General features: G+C 43.4%; 1 protein-coding gene across 26 annotated transcripts in view; it reads left to right on the top strand.

Annotated features, from left to right (window-relative positions):
• The window catches only part of EYA2 (EYA transcriptional coactivator and phosphatase 2), a 111,369-nt gene that overhangs the window by 25,558 nt on the left and 70,806 nt on the right, over nucleotides 1-15,005 (top strand). For 22 of the 26 annotated variants that reach the window (XM_066978053.1, XM_066978062.1, XM_066978050.1 and 19 more), the window contains one exon: nucleotides 14,001-14,119. The exons of 2 other annotated variants lie outside the window; for them this stretch is intronic. In XM_066978053.1, coding sequence (XP_066834154.1) covers nucleotides 14,011-14,119 — 109 coding nt within the window. In that variant the 5' untranslated portion in view covers nucleotides 14,001-14,010. Of the gene's footprint in view, nucleotides 1-11,771; nucleotides 11,917-14,000; nucleotides 14,120-15,005 lie in introns of those variants that run through there. 2 more of the 26 variants (XM_066978060.1, XM_066978051.1) reach the window with 1 other exon arrangement.

Below are 15,005 nucleotides of genomic sequence, written 5' to 3'. Positions count from 1 at the left end.
GGGCTGTCGAAGGGGAGGGCCTTTGAAGTCCCATGCGCGTGGGAGAGTTTTGCCTTTAAGCTAAGGATATTGCAGATCAAATCTGAGTTTTAGGCCTACGGCAGTCACCTTCTTAACATCATATGTAAGCTTCTTCTCAAATATCCAAGAGGCTGAAGTTTGCTTTTGCTTGCAGCTGGATTTCCTAATCTTTGGAGATGATAAAGTTTTCTTAGATTATTTGAAGGAACTCGAGGTAGCTGCCAATTTCTCTGCTTGCAGGAGGTTTTCCAGAGCTGCCTTGCAGTCCTGTAAATGAAGCCATCATCTCTGTTGCCACCCCAAATCCTGGCTCTTTTGTGTTTATGGCAGTCCCCAGGTTTGGCATTGTGCTCGAGCAGTTGCTGTTGACAGCCAGGCTCGGAGGTGATGAGCTGCTGGACTGGTGATCCCAAGGGTGAGTGGTGTATAACGTGATAGGAGGAAACTGCTCTTTGGTGAAACAAAAAGGCTTCACGGTGCTAGGTTTGTCACTGCAGCTGTGAACATCTGGTAAAAGACAACATGGTTTGTGGTCATTGAAAGTTGTCTCGGTTTTCAGATTTGTCAGTTTTGTTTGGAGAATTTGAAGCCACCGGGAAAAAGTTGGGTCATGGCAATCAGATCTTCTTTTTCTCAGTTTGTTTGGTTTTGGGGGAGGTGCAATCAGATCTTCTTTTTCTCAGTTTGTTTGGTTGGGGGGGGGGGGGGAGTGAAGTTTTCGCCTTTAAACTAAGTCTTTCCTTTCATGTGTGTGCAAGTAAGTTGGGACAGGAGGCTGTAACTTTTATATGCCTCCCCATGCAAACAGCATGTTGGGTATCCCACTAGGAGTGCTTGTAAGTATTATTTATGAAAATTGCATGGTTACTACGGAGGTTCAGATAAATAGCTTGAAATCTGCTGTCTGCTTTTAGCGTTTCTTTAAGTTTTAGTACTAACCAGATTGGCAAAAAACTCTTAAGACACCACACACATTTCTGACTTCTGTGCAGTTTGTCTGCCTGGTGAAAGTGATCCCTTGTTTGAGAGTTGGGTGCTTGTAGAGTTTTAGAATTTGGGGTGTAATATGGGGATTTCCTGCTGAAGGAAATTAGTTGCTTGTTTGTGTGTTGTTTTTTTTTTTAAGATTAAAAAATAATAGCAATTGAAAAATGCTGTTGTTACGTGGCTGCCTAGTTGTCTGCATGAAAGAAGGTGTCATCTGGCCAGTTGCAGGCAGACACACGTCCACATCACAAATCATCAGAGCCTCGTGTAGAGCAGACAAAATCAGCCCATGCTCCTTCACTTCAAGTCAGTAGAGAGAGAGAGTGGAGAAGAAAACTTGCATTTCTCTTCTCCATTATGTCTGCATTTAAAAAAAGGAAAATCCTCATACACACCTATTTCCAGAGCACTGCTCCAGCATCACTGACTGGAAGCAAATTCCCTCTCTGGAAAGCATAATTGAAAAGTACTGGGAAGAGAAATGTGTTGAGACAGATCCGTTCCTGTGTGGAAAAAGTATTTTTGTGTGAGTGATCTGGCGTAACTTGCGGTTGTGCACAGAGGTTCTCCTGGCTGATAGGTAGCTGGTGGGTTTTGTGGGCTCGCTTTGGTGTGATGGACGTATGAAAGGCACTGCTATGTTACCTTTGGTCCCAGCTACTGCCCTTAATTTTGACATGCCATTGTAAAACCATTTACTAAGTGCTAGATTAAGTGGTTAGCTAATTGGCATCTTTGTTCCAACAACAAAACCGTGGCCTTTCTCAGCATTTTTCCATTTACTGCTCTGTATGCTGTTTATGGCAGCAGTGGCAAACCTTTTCAGTGTGTCTGCCAGATTTATTTTAAAGATCATGGTGTTTGGTGCCAACTCTAATCTCTCCTGGTGCCAGACTTGGCTCTCACAGCAGCAGTTCTACATTGTTAGGCTTTTGCAACCGTTGCATTACATCACCCTGAAAGGAGGAATAGGGATTTTAAAAATTCCAGTTATTCAAATACAGTTGTCACAGGGGGGAAAAAGAAGGCGGAAACCCAAACTCCTGCAGTTCAAATGTCAATGTCCCTCTGTACTATGGTAAGTCATTTGAAGCCTGCCTACTATCGCAGAAGGGCACCTTCAGGAAGTGCTTTTCTTTCTCAGGTCAGACTTTGCAAAGTAAAACTAGGATGTCTGTGTGAATGGCATTGGGTTGATGCATTTGTCATTTGATGTTTTCATGTCCATGCTGCTCTGTGGTGTATCAGTGACTGGATGGCAGGATCGCTGCAAAGGTTCTCCAAAACTCTTCCTTGTTGGATAATATAGTCTGGTCATCCCTGTAAAAATCCCTCCATCTTGAAAATAAATCTGATGCTATCAACTTTCTGATCTTGGGCCTGTGTTAGCTTTTGCCTGGGCTTCAAGAAAAAGATTCAACATACTGTCACACCAAAACTCTTGTGAAATCAGACCTCAGCCCACCTGAACCCATGAAGTGAATCAAACAGTCCCATTTCTTTTTTCCATGTTATTTTAGTCTGACTCTCAAATGCCCACAGAACCAGAATGTTAATGGAATGAATATTAAGGGAAATACCATATGAACATTTGCTCCAAGAAAATTTCTTCTCTGCTTAGCTGTTTTCACGCTATTAGTGAGCATGAGTGACAAATCAAAGTGCAGTTTTTGGTCCAGTATTGCTTTTCATTAGTTATTTCTCCTAACATCTCCAAGATATGCAACAATTGGACTGCGTTACTTTGCTCACTACTGTTGTACTGTAGCTCCTAAAATGAAAAAAGTCTGCTCCATAGACATGGCATGGGAATCCATTGCCCTGGCAGGCAAACTGCCCTTGGACCAGCTAACAGGGCTTGCATCCCGCTGGCACGACAAATGTGTTCAATCAGCAATTACTCAGGAATCACGGGCTCTGATTTAGTGATTCTTCAGTGAAGACCACAGCAAGGAAACCCTAAAATGGAAGAAAAATAAATAAATGCCCTTCCCCTGCCATGAAAACCCTACACCAGATCTATCAAAGATACAACTAGAGAAGCCAACTGGGGGTATGTGAGGGGGTTAGTTTTTGTTCTTCCTTGTGTGTAGTAATGGGTTACCACAAAGATATTTAAATTTTATTTTTAAGTATGAGGAGCCGAGGGAGGCTGCTTAGATTCCAGACTTTGAGACCAAGACAAAACGGTACAGGGTTTTCAAACATATTGCTCAATTATATTATATCTCCAGTTTATTAAGAAAGTGTCTTCAATTTTAGGGAGTCCACAAACTCTGTTGCATTTCCTTTTGATATGTAGGACATCAATTACATTTTGGATAATGAGGCCAGCGTTTGTGTTTTCCCTCATCAAGGTACTTTATAAATAGGTGAGAAGTATCATGAATCTTTAGTATACTGAAGCGTATTTTGGTTCTGCATCCTTGAGAATGAGCCGCGGACTGACAAGATAGTCTTCCCTTCCCTTACTGGGGGGGAAGAAGAGAATCCCAAACAAAAAAAAAAAAGATGCTTTCAGCATTTCACACACAAAAACAGACCTTCCTCTTCGTTGTCTTCTCTGGTCTCCACTTCTGGAGCAAGTTTGACCTAGGGGATTTAATCAAGGAGAAGGTACGTCATTCTCACTCCGGCCTCACCTGTGCTGTTATGCTAGACTTTTCCCTCATATCCAAGGTCCTTTTACCAACTTGCATTTCATAGTTCTTTTCCCATAGCTCTTTTTGAATTATTATTCCCTGAATGTCAGTCCTTTACAGGCTGAGAACGGAGGTGCTGACACAAGCCTGTTATAAAGGGGCAGCCTTACCTTTCTCACTGGGGTTTTGGAGTCGCTGCAGGACTCTGACAGGTTTAAAGAGTAAATCAAAAGGGTGAAGAAATTCTCATAGTCTGGGAATGGAGAGCTTTTAGACCAAAAATGAGTGAGAGAACATGCCCTGAAGGACAGCTCTCGTGCCTCACCTCCGTCTTGGCTGTCTCGCGTTCAGGACAGTCATTATTCATCAGCATGGATATTGGTACTGCAGCAGTGTAACAAATTTCACTTGTAGATATCCGAGCACTTTCCAGCCCCTAAAAAGAGCTTAATTGGCAGTTTATACTGTGTTTCCCAGTTTCACAGAGGCCCTAATATAGCCCTGAGAAACTTGTCCAATCTCTTAGTGACAGAGCCTAGGAGCAAAACTGAAAGCTCAATTCTCGGTTGCCTCCTTGACACGTCTCTTCGTAGCTGGCGTCAGAGCCAGCTGCATAGCGGTGAGCAGCTTTGTGCCTCACCTCGCTGCCGTTCGCAGGGGTGGTGAGCAGCCCTGCGGCACGCTGGGCTCTGGGGTGTGCAGGCAGCTGAGGCTGCCCTGGGTGTCCTTCAGCAGGCCAGGTTTGGTCAGGGCTGTTTAAGAGAGTCTGGATTATTCAGTCTGTCTTGTTTTCCCTGGATTATTCACATGATGCAGCACAAAGCTAAATGTGATAGGTGAAGATATCAAGGCCAGCGCAGACTTTGGGTTAATGTATGTTTGGCTAATGTGAGGGCTAGCACAGGCCTCTCCTTCCATCCATGCATAAAAAGATGTTTTATGGGGCAATTTTTAGCTGTATCTTGTCTGTGGACAGCATGGATGCTAACATGCTCAAGACCTGCGCATATTTTTCTAAAATCTCCTACTGTTGATGTAGTGGTGGCAGCAGTGCTGAGTCTGATTGTGGTCCTGTTAGAGGGAACAAAATATTGTGCATTGTTAGCTGGAAGAACTCAGTAGAAGCTGCTTTCTTTTACTTTGGGATAGGCTGCAGCCCTAGGGAGAACTTTATGTATATATTTTTGTTATTGCTGTTTATTTAGTACAGCAGTACCTGGAGATGAAAGTAGGAGCCTCTTGCACTGGTTGATGCTTGACATACACAGAAGAGGGGCACTTGTCCTGAAGTCTGTAGTCCCTGCAGAGGAGGAAGGCACACAGAGGTCAGGAGCACAGTAGACACAAGGGACTCGCCTCAGGTTCAGCTGAGTTACCAGGGGCAGAGGGGGGAGAAGGACCCAGTTTTCCTGATGCTCAGCCCAGGAGCTGATCTGCTGATCTTCTGCTGCAGAACTCAGTTGTGCCACTTCACACCTGTCTGGCGATGGCTTTGGTGTGCTGTTGGCACAGTGCTTTCCCTCCTGAGCCCTCCAGGACTCGTGGTAGCTTTTTTGTCTCGTTCTGCTGTGCATAGCATGTACATTTACACAAATTTTATCCGAGCACAGGTTCTTTCAGGCTGTGCTGTGGCTTGGCCACCAGAATCTAGGTGGGTGCACCCGGTGTGTCCCATGGGGGAAAGGGATAAGCAACTAGTATTAGGGATAAAAGTAACAAGAGGGCTTCAAGACAGCAAACCTTCTTGCACACTTCTGTAATAGAACCCAGAGGATTTCAGCCTGAATATCTAAGTTATCAGCTGTTACTTCCTCATTCCAAATCTCATTGTTTTCCTCTAAATCATATTTTTGTGATTTAATTTTAAGCACATTTTTAGCATTTCTGATTCCGAAGAGAAGGGATAAAAAGCATAGTACTTCAGTGAAAAGAGATGCCGAAGCAGTAACAAATAAATCACAAACTGCCTACTGCTGGGTCCAGCTCCTGAGAAGCCCGGTCGGTCTCTGGAGGCAGTCATTTTGTGTTACGGATGTTGATTCCGCAGCTGGAGCTGCTAAGTGGATTTCTGCAGCCATAGTCTGAGTAGGAAGACATGTTCTTTAACGGAGTTAAAAAGCTTGTGAATGTCACAGAGAAGTGTTGAAACTGAGAGAGATTATATGTACATACATGCACATACAAGCAATTTTGGTTTTCAAATGAGTGCTGATTATAGGCTTGTAGTGTTTCTTTACCAGCTTAATCTGTTCTGTTTGGTACTTGATTGTTCACAGGAAGAGAGCCGAGTAATTATATCTATTTTTTGGCAAATAGGAAGATCTTTTGCAAACGTTGCTCCCATTTAGCAAACAGGTTCAACAGGCAAGAAGCGCGTTCTGAAAAATTAGAGTTTCTCATTTTGATTTATTTTGAGTGAAATTGGTGTTGAAATTAAAAAACAAAACACAGTGATTCAAAGCAATTATATAATGTATTTCCTGGTTAGGCTGCCAAATTGAGAGCTTGTGGCACAAACCCCATCACTTAGAAACTTTGAGCTACCTGCCAGACTGCGCCTTCATAACAACCAGCTGGGAAGAAAGCTAGCCATGTTTGGTTGTATTTGCACTCAAAGCCCTTCCAGTGCTTATTCCCACGTTTACCTCGGACTGCTCAATCCAAAGACGCTGATGCTTCCCCGCTCTGTCTCCCTTCAATCTGTTCCCGGGTTAATTGCATGAAGTGCGGGGGACCACAGCCTGCCTGCTCCCCTCTCAGCACCGCTCTGTGGCTGCAGCGTGAGGGTTGGGGAAGGAGCAGGAGTAGGAAGAACATTTATTTATTTGAAAACAACCTGCTTTCTTTAAATCAACAGGTCTTACACGAGAAACAGCATTTCTAAGTAAATAATAACAAAAAAAAAAGTAATTGAAAATCAGTCTAGAATAGCAGGTGATGGAGCCTGGTGAAGCAAGCCAACGCTTCTGGAAATGCAGGACTTCCAGGGAAACAAGGCATGCAATTATTTTTGCCAGTCCCAAGCACTCAAAAATCCTAAGGCAGGCTTCCCTTCAAAAAAAAGAAAAAAAAATGAAGTTGGCTCAAAACATTCTTCAGACAGGATTTTTCATCTTTTTTTTTTTTTTACTGTCTAGTCTGTGAGTTAGAGCAAGACAGAAAACTTCCAGTGAAGTAAAATTTTGATCAAAAAGACTTGTCTCATTCTTTAAAAAGGGGGATATATTTTAGTGCTGTTGGAGTAACTTGGGTATTTTTAAACAGTGTTCTCAGAATTTGCCAGAAATGGTCTGGTTTGTGGTCTCTTTTCTCAGTTATCTTTCTTTAAATTGTTTAGAGGTAACACATTTTTAAAAGTAATTTGGAAAATTTAATTTAAATCCAAATCAGTTTTTTTCTTTTGTCAGTGAAGTAATTTTAGATGTACACAATTATTATGGAAAAGGGAGAGCTGTTTCTCATTGTGATTTTTTTTTCCCAATTTGTTCCTGAATTAACAAACTAATTAGTGATCAAGGTCTTGGGTGCTTGGGCTCCTGTTTCAAGTTTTGGGTTGGTTTTTATGTTTGTTTATTTGTTTAAACTGAAGCAGTACACGTGTATCTCTTTCAGTTTATTAGAGCTGTACCTTTTGTTGAAGTAACCATGTGGCCAGTAGTGGACTAACCAAAAAGGGTTATGTTTCCAAAGACCCACTAAGACTTGAAAAGGGGGTGGCAATATGTGCCCAAGGGCAGTGAGCAGGGGACGTGAAGTCACTGCTCTGCTGGGTGTTGCTTTCTGCCAGGCTCTTTCAGAAAGCAAATGACATCCTGCTTCATTCAAAATGAACCTTTGCCTTACTGTGGACCTGACACCACCCCCAGCTCCTTCTTTGTCGTACCTAGTTATTTTCATCGACTCTCTGACCAGTGGTGGCAGGAAGGGTTAACTGTGCCCTGATTTCTGGAGCAGCCTCGATACCACCCCATTTCATTTCTCACTTTGGTCTGATATGGCTTTTTTTTTTCCTGGTTTATCTATCACAAAACTTTTCTCCCCTTCCTTTTGTTTAATCCTCAGCCTGAGATATTCTGTGCTGGAGAATAATGCTCCTAAGTGCCCCCAGCCCCAGATGCTGCCCTACAAGCTGTACTACTATGAATCCTCGTACTTTGTGTGTCTGTGTTGGGCTGGGCGATGATAAATCCAGACAGGCACTGCTGCTTTTATTGTGTGATTACGTCAGCGAAAAGCAGCTCTCAGGAACATAAACAGCCTGAGGCACGCTGCCCTGCAGGTCACCTTGAAAGGATATCTTGTCATCGTGGCTGTACTGTCGGTCTCGTACGTGAGCGTTTTTGCCAACTCAGGTTTAACTTTATGCCCCTTCAGCCTTTCCTGCATACATCTATCAGCTGAACTTGTGCGTGAGCTGAGAGGCATTATGCGTCATGGGTTTCACTTGCTGAAGCGTTTTTCAGTTCTTAAAGTGGGAGGAACAAAGGATCTATTATGTTATCGATGGAGAGAGAGCATCAAAACCGTGCGAGGAAGAATGTACTGACAGAGGAAGTGAAATTACTTTCCTCTGCTTGAAATGCATGGAAAGATGTAGCCAAAATCTTCAGGATGGGAGGTTCCCTGCTGTTCTACCACCTGGAAGGTGACAGCAAGATAATAGCGTTTTCCCTGCACTGGGAAAGCATGGCTCCCAGATATTATTAGGAGCATAATTGTGCGAACTGTAAATCTTAATTCCTGGTGAAGATTAATGAGACGTAGCAGGTGCTTTTGAAAAACTGACCTAAGGAATAAAAAACAACAAAAAATCTGGTATTTCCTAGGAATTAAGGAAAGACAAACATTTAGGATTGGGGCTTTTTTGTTTTGTTTCTTTCGATCAGAGGGAGTGAGAAATCAGTCTTCTCACTCTTTTTTTTTCAGTTACCTTTTAGTAATTCACTTCTAAAACAAGTAGGAAATCAGACTGCCTTATTTTGTATGACGAGAAGCATGGAGTCGTAAAGTTCCAGCTTTCTACTTAGTAATCTGCACCATTTTTGAAGGAGAAGAAAGGTGAAAACAGTTAATCAAATAATGAAAACCAGATTAAGTCATGGAAGCAAGACAAAAATGCAGCCCTTGTAATTAGACTGCAGTCTCTGTCTCTACTCCTTCTCTTCCCAGCAAAGCTAAAGCAGAGGACTTGGCTTGTACCAGCCCTGCCTAGGGCTCTGTGTTGGCATATGCATATGTTTAGGAAGATCGAGTGGTTTCAGCTTGTATTTGGCCTCTAGCCAGGTATCAGTAAAAATTGAGAAGATCATTACGTGGGGTTGTTTCAGGGAGAATCATTTCTAGATCTGCCTGTGTCCTCACGAACAAACTTTCTTTGCAATTTCTTACTCCCTCAAAGTATCTTATTTCTCTCATTGTAGGATCTGAGAGTTATTTCCTATGGGCAGGAGTCCCATCTTTTGTTTCTTACCTGCTTCATTCTGCAGGGCTCCTAGCTCATCAGTTCCTCCACTGATGGCAGACGCAGAGCTTGTTCTCACAACCAGGTCATCTTTTTTCCCCAAGCTGTCTTCTACTGCTGGTATGTCCTCTCTGAAGTGTCCCATCGGCCTCCCAGGCTCAAATAACCTCTTACAGGCTGCTGCTGTTATGGGGCAAATGCTCTGCTCTTCCTTGCTCACATTCCAACTGAAAACTCTCCAGGCAGACTCCCATGACAAAGTCCAGTGCCTCCAGAGTAGAGATGGAAGTGCCGATGGTCCTGAGATGTCTTTAGTGTGTTGTGAGGAGGGAGTTGCAAAACCATTTAGAGCAGCCTGAGAGATGCTTTAAATTATGCCCGAGCAGCAGAGGCCCAAGCTTTGGAAAGAATCTCCTTCATCTCTTGCTGGTGCCTTCTGGCCTTTCAGCTGTGCTGAGCAGAGCTGTGGAGTGGTTGCATGTGCCCACAACACCATGGTGGTTTCCTGTTTCAGCCTTTCAAAATACCATCCATCAAGCTGCTATCTGGTTCTCATCACAGCCAGCATCCAGAGCGCCTTGCTGACTCAGTCTGTGCTGGGCTCTGCTTCGGCATTGCACTTGCACCTTCTTTGAGTACTTTGCTGGAGAGACAAGGGACTGCCCCCTATATTAATCCTCAGCTCATGTTGGAGTATTTTGAGCTGGGGTCTGGCATCACTGCCTTCAAAACTTCATTGTAAAAGAAAATGTGATTTGTAAATTACCCCAACACCTTGACCAAAAATTTGAAACTTTAAAATGTTTCATTTGGCATTCCAAGCTTCAGAGTGACTGCAGTAGGCTTTTATTCTTTTTTCTTCCTAATCATTCCTGAAAAGAAAAGGCTCTGTTCTTGGCAGAGATTTTGTGGGCCAACTTTAAGGGCAAAATACGTTTTTTTGAGTAGGGGATTCTAATGGAAAAGCTGAGCACCAAATTCACACAAGGTTCTTCTTAATTATAGACGCCAAAAGCTCTTCCAGATGTCTGTCAGCCCAGCATGCTAGATGCTGCCATCACTGGTTTTAATAAAAGCTCATATTCAGCAAATTTACTACTGATTTACTGTATATTACTTAAGCCAGAAAACTTTTTTGCTCTAAAAAGCAAGCAAATGAAGTCCTGATATTTCCATCAGTTGCACTCCAGCATGTCATTCATTGTGCTAACATCCCATCCACGTCACAATATTTTACAGAAGATTTTCTGTAGATGGCCATAATTAAAACTGGAATTTCAGAAACTCCTGTGAAGAAGTACATGAGCAACAAATTCATACGAACAAATTGGTAAATGGTGCATGCAAAGCAAGCAAAGCCGCTAACAATGCAAACGCGTACATGACGTGCGCGGCCAGACAGGCTTTTCTCTGGAAAGCTACCTGTTTGTACACGCAACTAATACACACCCTAAAGAAAAATGGAAGCTGGGGAAGAAAAAAAAAAGTTTTAAAACAAATACAGGGAAGGGTGACTCTGAATATAAAAGTGATGGGAACAAAACAAAGAAAAAAAGCATCAGAGATTAGCTAATGAAATCTCTGAACAATGATGTAATTAAAGTGCATTAATCATTATAAAAGATCATTTCCCTTTAAACATCTGCTCCCATTTGCTTGGCAACAGTCTGGGCAGTGTCATGAGTGATGGGGTTTGGGATTGTGCTGAAGGGCATATGTTACCTGAGAAACAATGTGCAACATCCCCAGCCTGACAGGAGCTGGGATGGCAGTGCTTTTCCTAGATTCAAGTGATAGTGTTAAGGAAATAAGGAAAAAATCAGACATTGTTTACAGGGGAAAGGAAAACCTGGTATAAATCTGAACCCTGCTTTTCAAGCAGTGCAAGCAAAATTTCATTTTGGTGCCAATGGATTTGAATAAAGTAATTCCCTGGGGAAAAGAGGCCCTGTGCACCTGCTGCTTTCGGGGGGAGCCTTAGGAACCACAGGGGCTCATAGGAGAGACCTCGTTCCTGCCCCAGGAGAAATAAGGCCCACCACATCCTTCCTGACTCCTTCCTCTGTTGCAGCCTGGCTGTGCAGGCAAAAAAAGTGAAATTAGCCATTTTAGGAAAATCTCCTTTTCCTCAGGCGCAGGCAAAGAATGCTGCCTGAAGAAATGCTGCCTGCCAGCCTGCGGCTCGGGGCCATCCCCTGCCGCCCCTCTTCTGAGGCTGCCTGTGGAGCTGCTGTGTGTGCTTCAGTGCAGCCGCTGCCTGCAGGTGCGGCTTCAGAGCTTACCTTGCCACGGTGCTGCTAGGGCTGAGTGACGTTGCTGATGGGCTGTGTTTTGTGTAGGATTACGTCCAGAGTACTGGATTCCCATTTTAGTGCTGCTGTTAAATTGTATTGCTTAGGGAGAGATTTTTAAAGCGAGGGGCAGTTTTGGTATCCTTGTACAAATCTGAAGCCTCATCGCATTTTCATGCATTTGGTTTCATGGGCAGTGATGCAGGCACGGTTGGTATCCCCTGTGCACCTGTGTTTGTATTTCTGTCCTGCTCTACCTTAGCGTCTGTGTCCAAGGCAGGAGTTGTGCTGCTCTTACAGGGACACGCCTGAAGGTGGAGCGCTTTGAGGGGCTCTAGCACCAAAGAGCCAGCTGTGAAGCAATAATACTTAGTTCTACACTAGTCTTGCTTTCTTAGCAAATCTACAGGGCACAGCAGTTGGGGAGTGTGGATCACACAAGTGGCGGATCCAGAGCACTGTATTTCTACCCTGTTGGTCATTCACTGCTGACTTGAGATCTCCTTCGTGGCAGGTAATCAGGCAGCCTTTGCCAACCTCTGGACTTGATGCTACACTGATGGCAAAAATGCACATGCCCACACGGATTTCTAAGGGAGGCAGAGAAGAGGAGTCCAGATTCTGTTTGGAGAAAGGAAGAGGACTGGGGCTGTGCACATTGTACATAGTTATGTCACTTTGTTCCCCTTTTTGGCAATTCAGCAAATTCCCAGAGGATGGGTGCAGAGTGTCTTCACAGCTGTTAGGTAGGGGAAGTGAAAATGAACTCAGCTTTGGTCTTTGCTGTTCAGTTACAGGTAAAATATTTCATCTGATCTGCACCTGTTAATAACAATACTTACCCTCCCTCACGGAAACTTGCAGTCTTTATAAAAGTGATTGGAGAAGTTCAGATAAAAAGTATGTAGTTTGTTCTCTGATTCTCAAAACTGGTAAAGTCATACACTGGTTTTTAAACAAACAAAAAAATCAAAACAAAATGTCCTCGCTTCTTACAGAACTGCCTAGATTAGTGCTGCAGAGGCCCAGTGTCAAGAGTTCAGGTTTCTATGCTGTTGTCTTCAATTTCACGATGGCTTAGGCGTGCTGTACAGTAAGTGCTGCGCCTTGCTACTGGCCTGCTGCTGCTGTGCCATCTCCTGTCTTCATAGCTCAGTTGGGTCCTGACTGAGAGCAGGGATGTGCCAGCTGCCCGTACAGGCAGTGTGTTTAGTGCTACCAGAAAGGGGAGCCCATGCAGGTTGCCAGGATCTGCTCGCCACCATACCCCTTCTCTCCCATTTGCTCTCGCCTGTTCTAAGAGCACAGTTAGGCTTTTTGAGGACCTGCTCGATGTGACTGTGGGAAGTGAAGAACATAGCACCTTTGGGCCCTTTTCACATAGGTTTCCATGGCATCGTGTGTGTTTTAGAGAAGAAGGGAAGGAAGGAAGGAAGGAAGGAAGGAAGGAAGGAAGGAAGGAAAAGGAAGGAAGGAAGGAAAACTGGCAACTTTAGCTTTAGATTTTCTTTGGCTGGTGGGTTCTTCGTAGTTCTAGCTGCAGCCACTGGCTGTACAGTAAACAAGGGCAGAACCTTGCGGGAGTAAAGGTGCCTGGGAGGCTGGCCTTGCGTAAACACCGTCATGTATCATGCAGATAAATAACACACAGTTTCCTTGCTGTACTCACTTAGATGTCTTTACCCAGTCCTGCAAACATAGGTACGTAGATCTTACTGCCATATTCTGGTACCTATCAAAAACATCCAACACTTCAAAGGAAGCAAGCAGCTCTGTTTTAAGCAGGTTTCTTTGGAGCCCGCTTCCAGAAAGCTGCACAGGTGGAGTTAGGCACATATATCGAAAGCTGTGCTATTTAGATGAATAGGTGTGTTCACGTGTATAGGGTCTGAAAGAATGATTTATTCAGTCTTTTCTTGAACTCTTTGTGATGCATAGTTTGTAGGTTTTCATTATTTTGTAAGCCGTGTGTGCACATAAATAACTACATTTTTCTTTGGAAACTCAAATGCTATATGACATAGATTGTTCACTTGAAAGTTTCAGTTAAATCAGATGAGTTTTTTTATGTGAAAGGGACTGTCCTGGTATCACTGCCACCTAATGGTCAAGACTTTGTAGTTGGGATCAGTTTTTCAGGGTATATCCAGCAGATAGCAGGATTAGCCCAGACACCTAAATCTCTCCTATCACAGGTACCAACCTTATCTGGTAAAAATACACATTGCTGTTAACTGCCCTCAGATTCATTTTCAGCCCTTAGTAGTCTGGTCTAGAACCTCACTGGACACTGGTGTGTGCATCTTTGTGCTGCTAGCATGTAAGAAAGATGGAAATTTAATTTTTGGATGGCAAAATCCAGGAAGAAAGGGAAAGCGTTAATCAGATGGGTGTAATCTCCAAGGGAAAAAGTAGTTCATTGCAATTCAGCATTTTCCTTTGATGAAAACTTTAGTGAATGTTATTATGTGGAATTTATATGAAGCCTGGGTTTAGGTAATCAGCTTTAATATTTATACTCTTAGGGAAAAAAATTGAATCATTAGTAAGCATGCATAATTAATGAATAAATTATATTTTTTCTTTGTTTTCCTTCAGGTATAAGGAAATGCTAGATCTAGTGATACCACCCAGCCTGACTGTAAATAGAGAGTGCCCTGACAGATTGAAGCTTAACCTTTCTAACATTTATGCCACGGCTCCAGATGACATAGAAGGTAGGCTTCCTCTTTTGCTTACTGTTTGTTAGCTTTAGCATAATGTGTATGTATATGTAAAAGGAGAGCTGGCCACATGCATGGCCTCTGCTTCTGATAATTAGTTCTGCTGTGTAGCGAGTGATTGAGATTTTTATTTGAGAATATTTGTAGCTACTCCAGTTGTGGCTGAATTCTTTAGTTCAGAAAAGGTTTGAATGCAGACAGAATTGAAATGTGTTACATGTATAGAGGTCTTTTTATTGGAGGTGTAAACACATGCACGCATGTATGTATCTGTTCACTGGCATAATAGCAGGTATAAAATGTGTTTTGTGTAGACTTCGTACTTTTGGTCTAGACCCTACTGGAGCCCCAGCCCCAGAGGTGGCTTGAACATGAGCCCTGTGCTTTGGTGGCTGTGCTGCTGCTGGTGGGGTGTGGAGCGCAGGGGCTCCCAGGCCCAACAACACACTGCGCAGCCAAAAAAACATTTTGCCAAAGCAGCCCTGTGCCCCAGTTTGCATCACTCTGAGATCATTGCTATCATCCCCAAACGGTTTGTCCTGCTGATCTCTGGTCTGAAGTTTCACATTTGGCAGGTACCAAGGACAAATTCTTTCAGTGGTTGAGGCTCTGATGAAAATCTATCTGCTCTTCTCTTCCTCCTCCTCTTCCTCCTTCTCCTCCCCCCATCATACTGTTCAAGTGAAGGAAACAGAAGAATGTTAAATCTGCTAAAAAAATTATTGGCAAGTGATGCAGCTGAACTAGTTCTTGCTAGTACAATCCCAGCTATTGTTTGCTGCGGTCAGGATCTGTCAGCCTTCCTGTTGGAGCAGAGTTAGCAAAAGGCCCTGACTATTATGTTTTAGTAGTAGGTTTAACCCTTCATTTATAGGCTCTA

The sequence above is a fragment of the Anser cygnoides genome, chromosome 16, assembly GCF_040182565.1.
Source record: "Anser cygnoides isolate HZ-2024a breed goose chromosome 16, Taihu_goose_T2T_genome, whole genome shotgun sequence".
In the NCBI taxonomy this organism is placed as follows: domain Eukaryota; kingdom Metazoa; phylum Chordata; class Aves; order Anseriformes; family Anatidae; genus Anser; species Anser cygnoides.
This window is presented reverse-complemented; position numbering and strand designations above follow the sequence as displayed.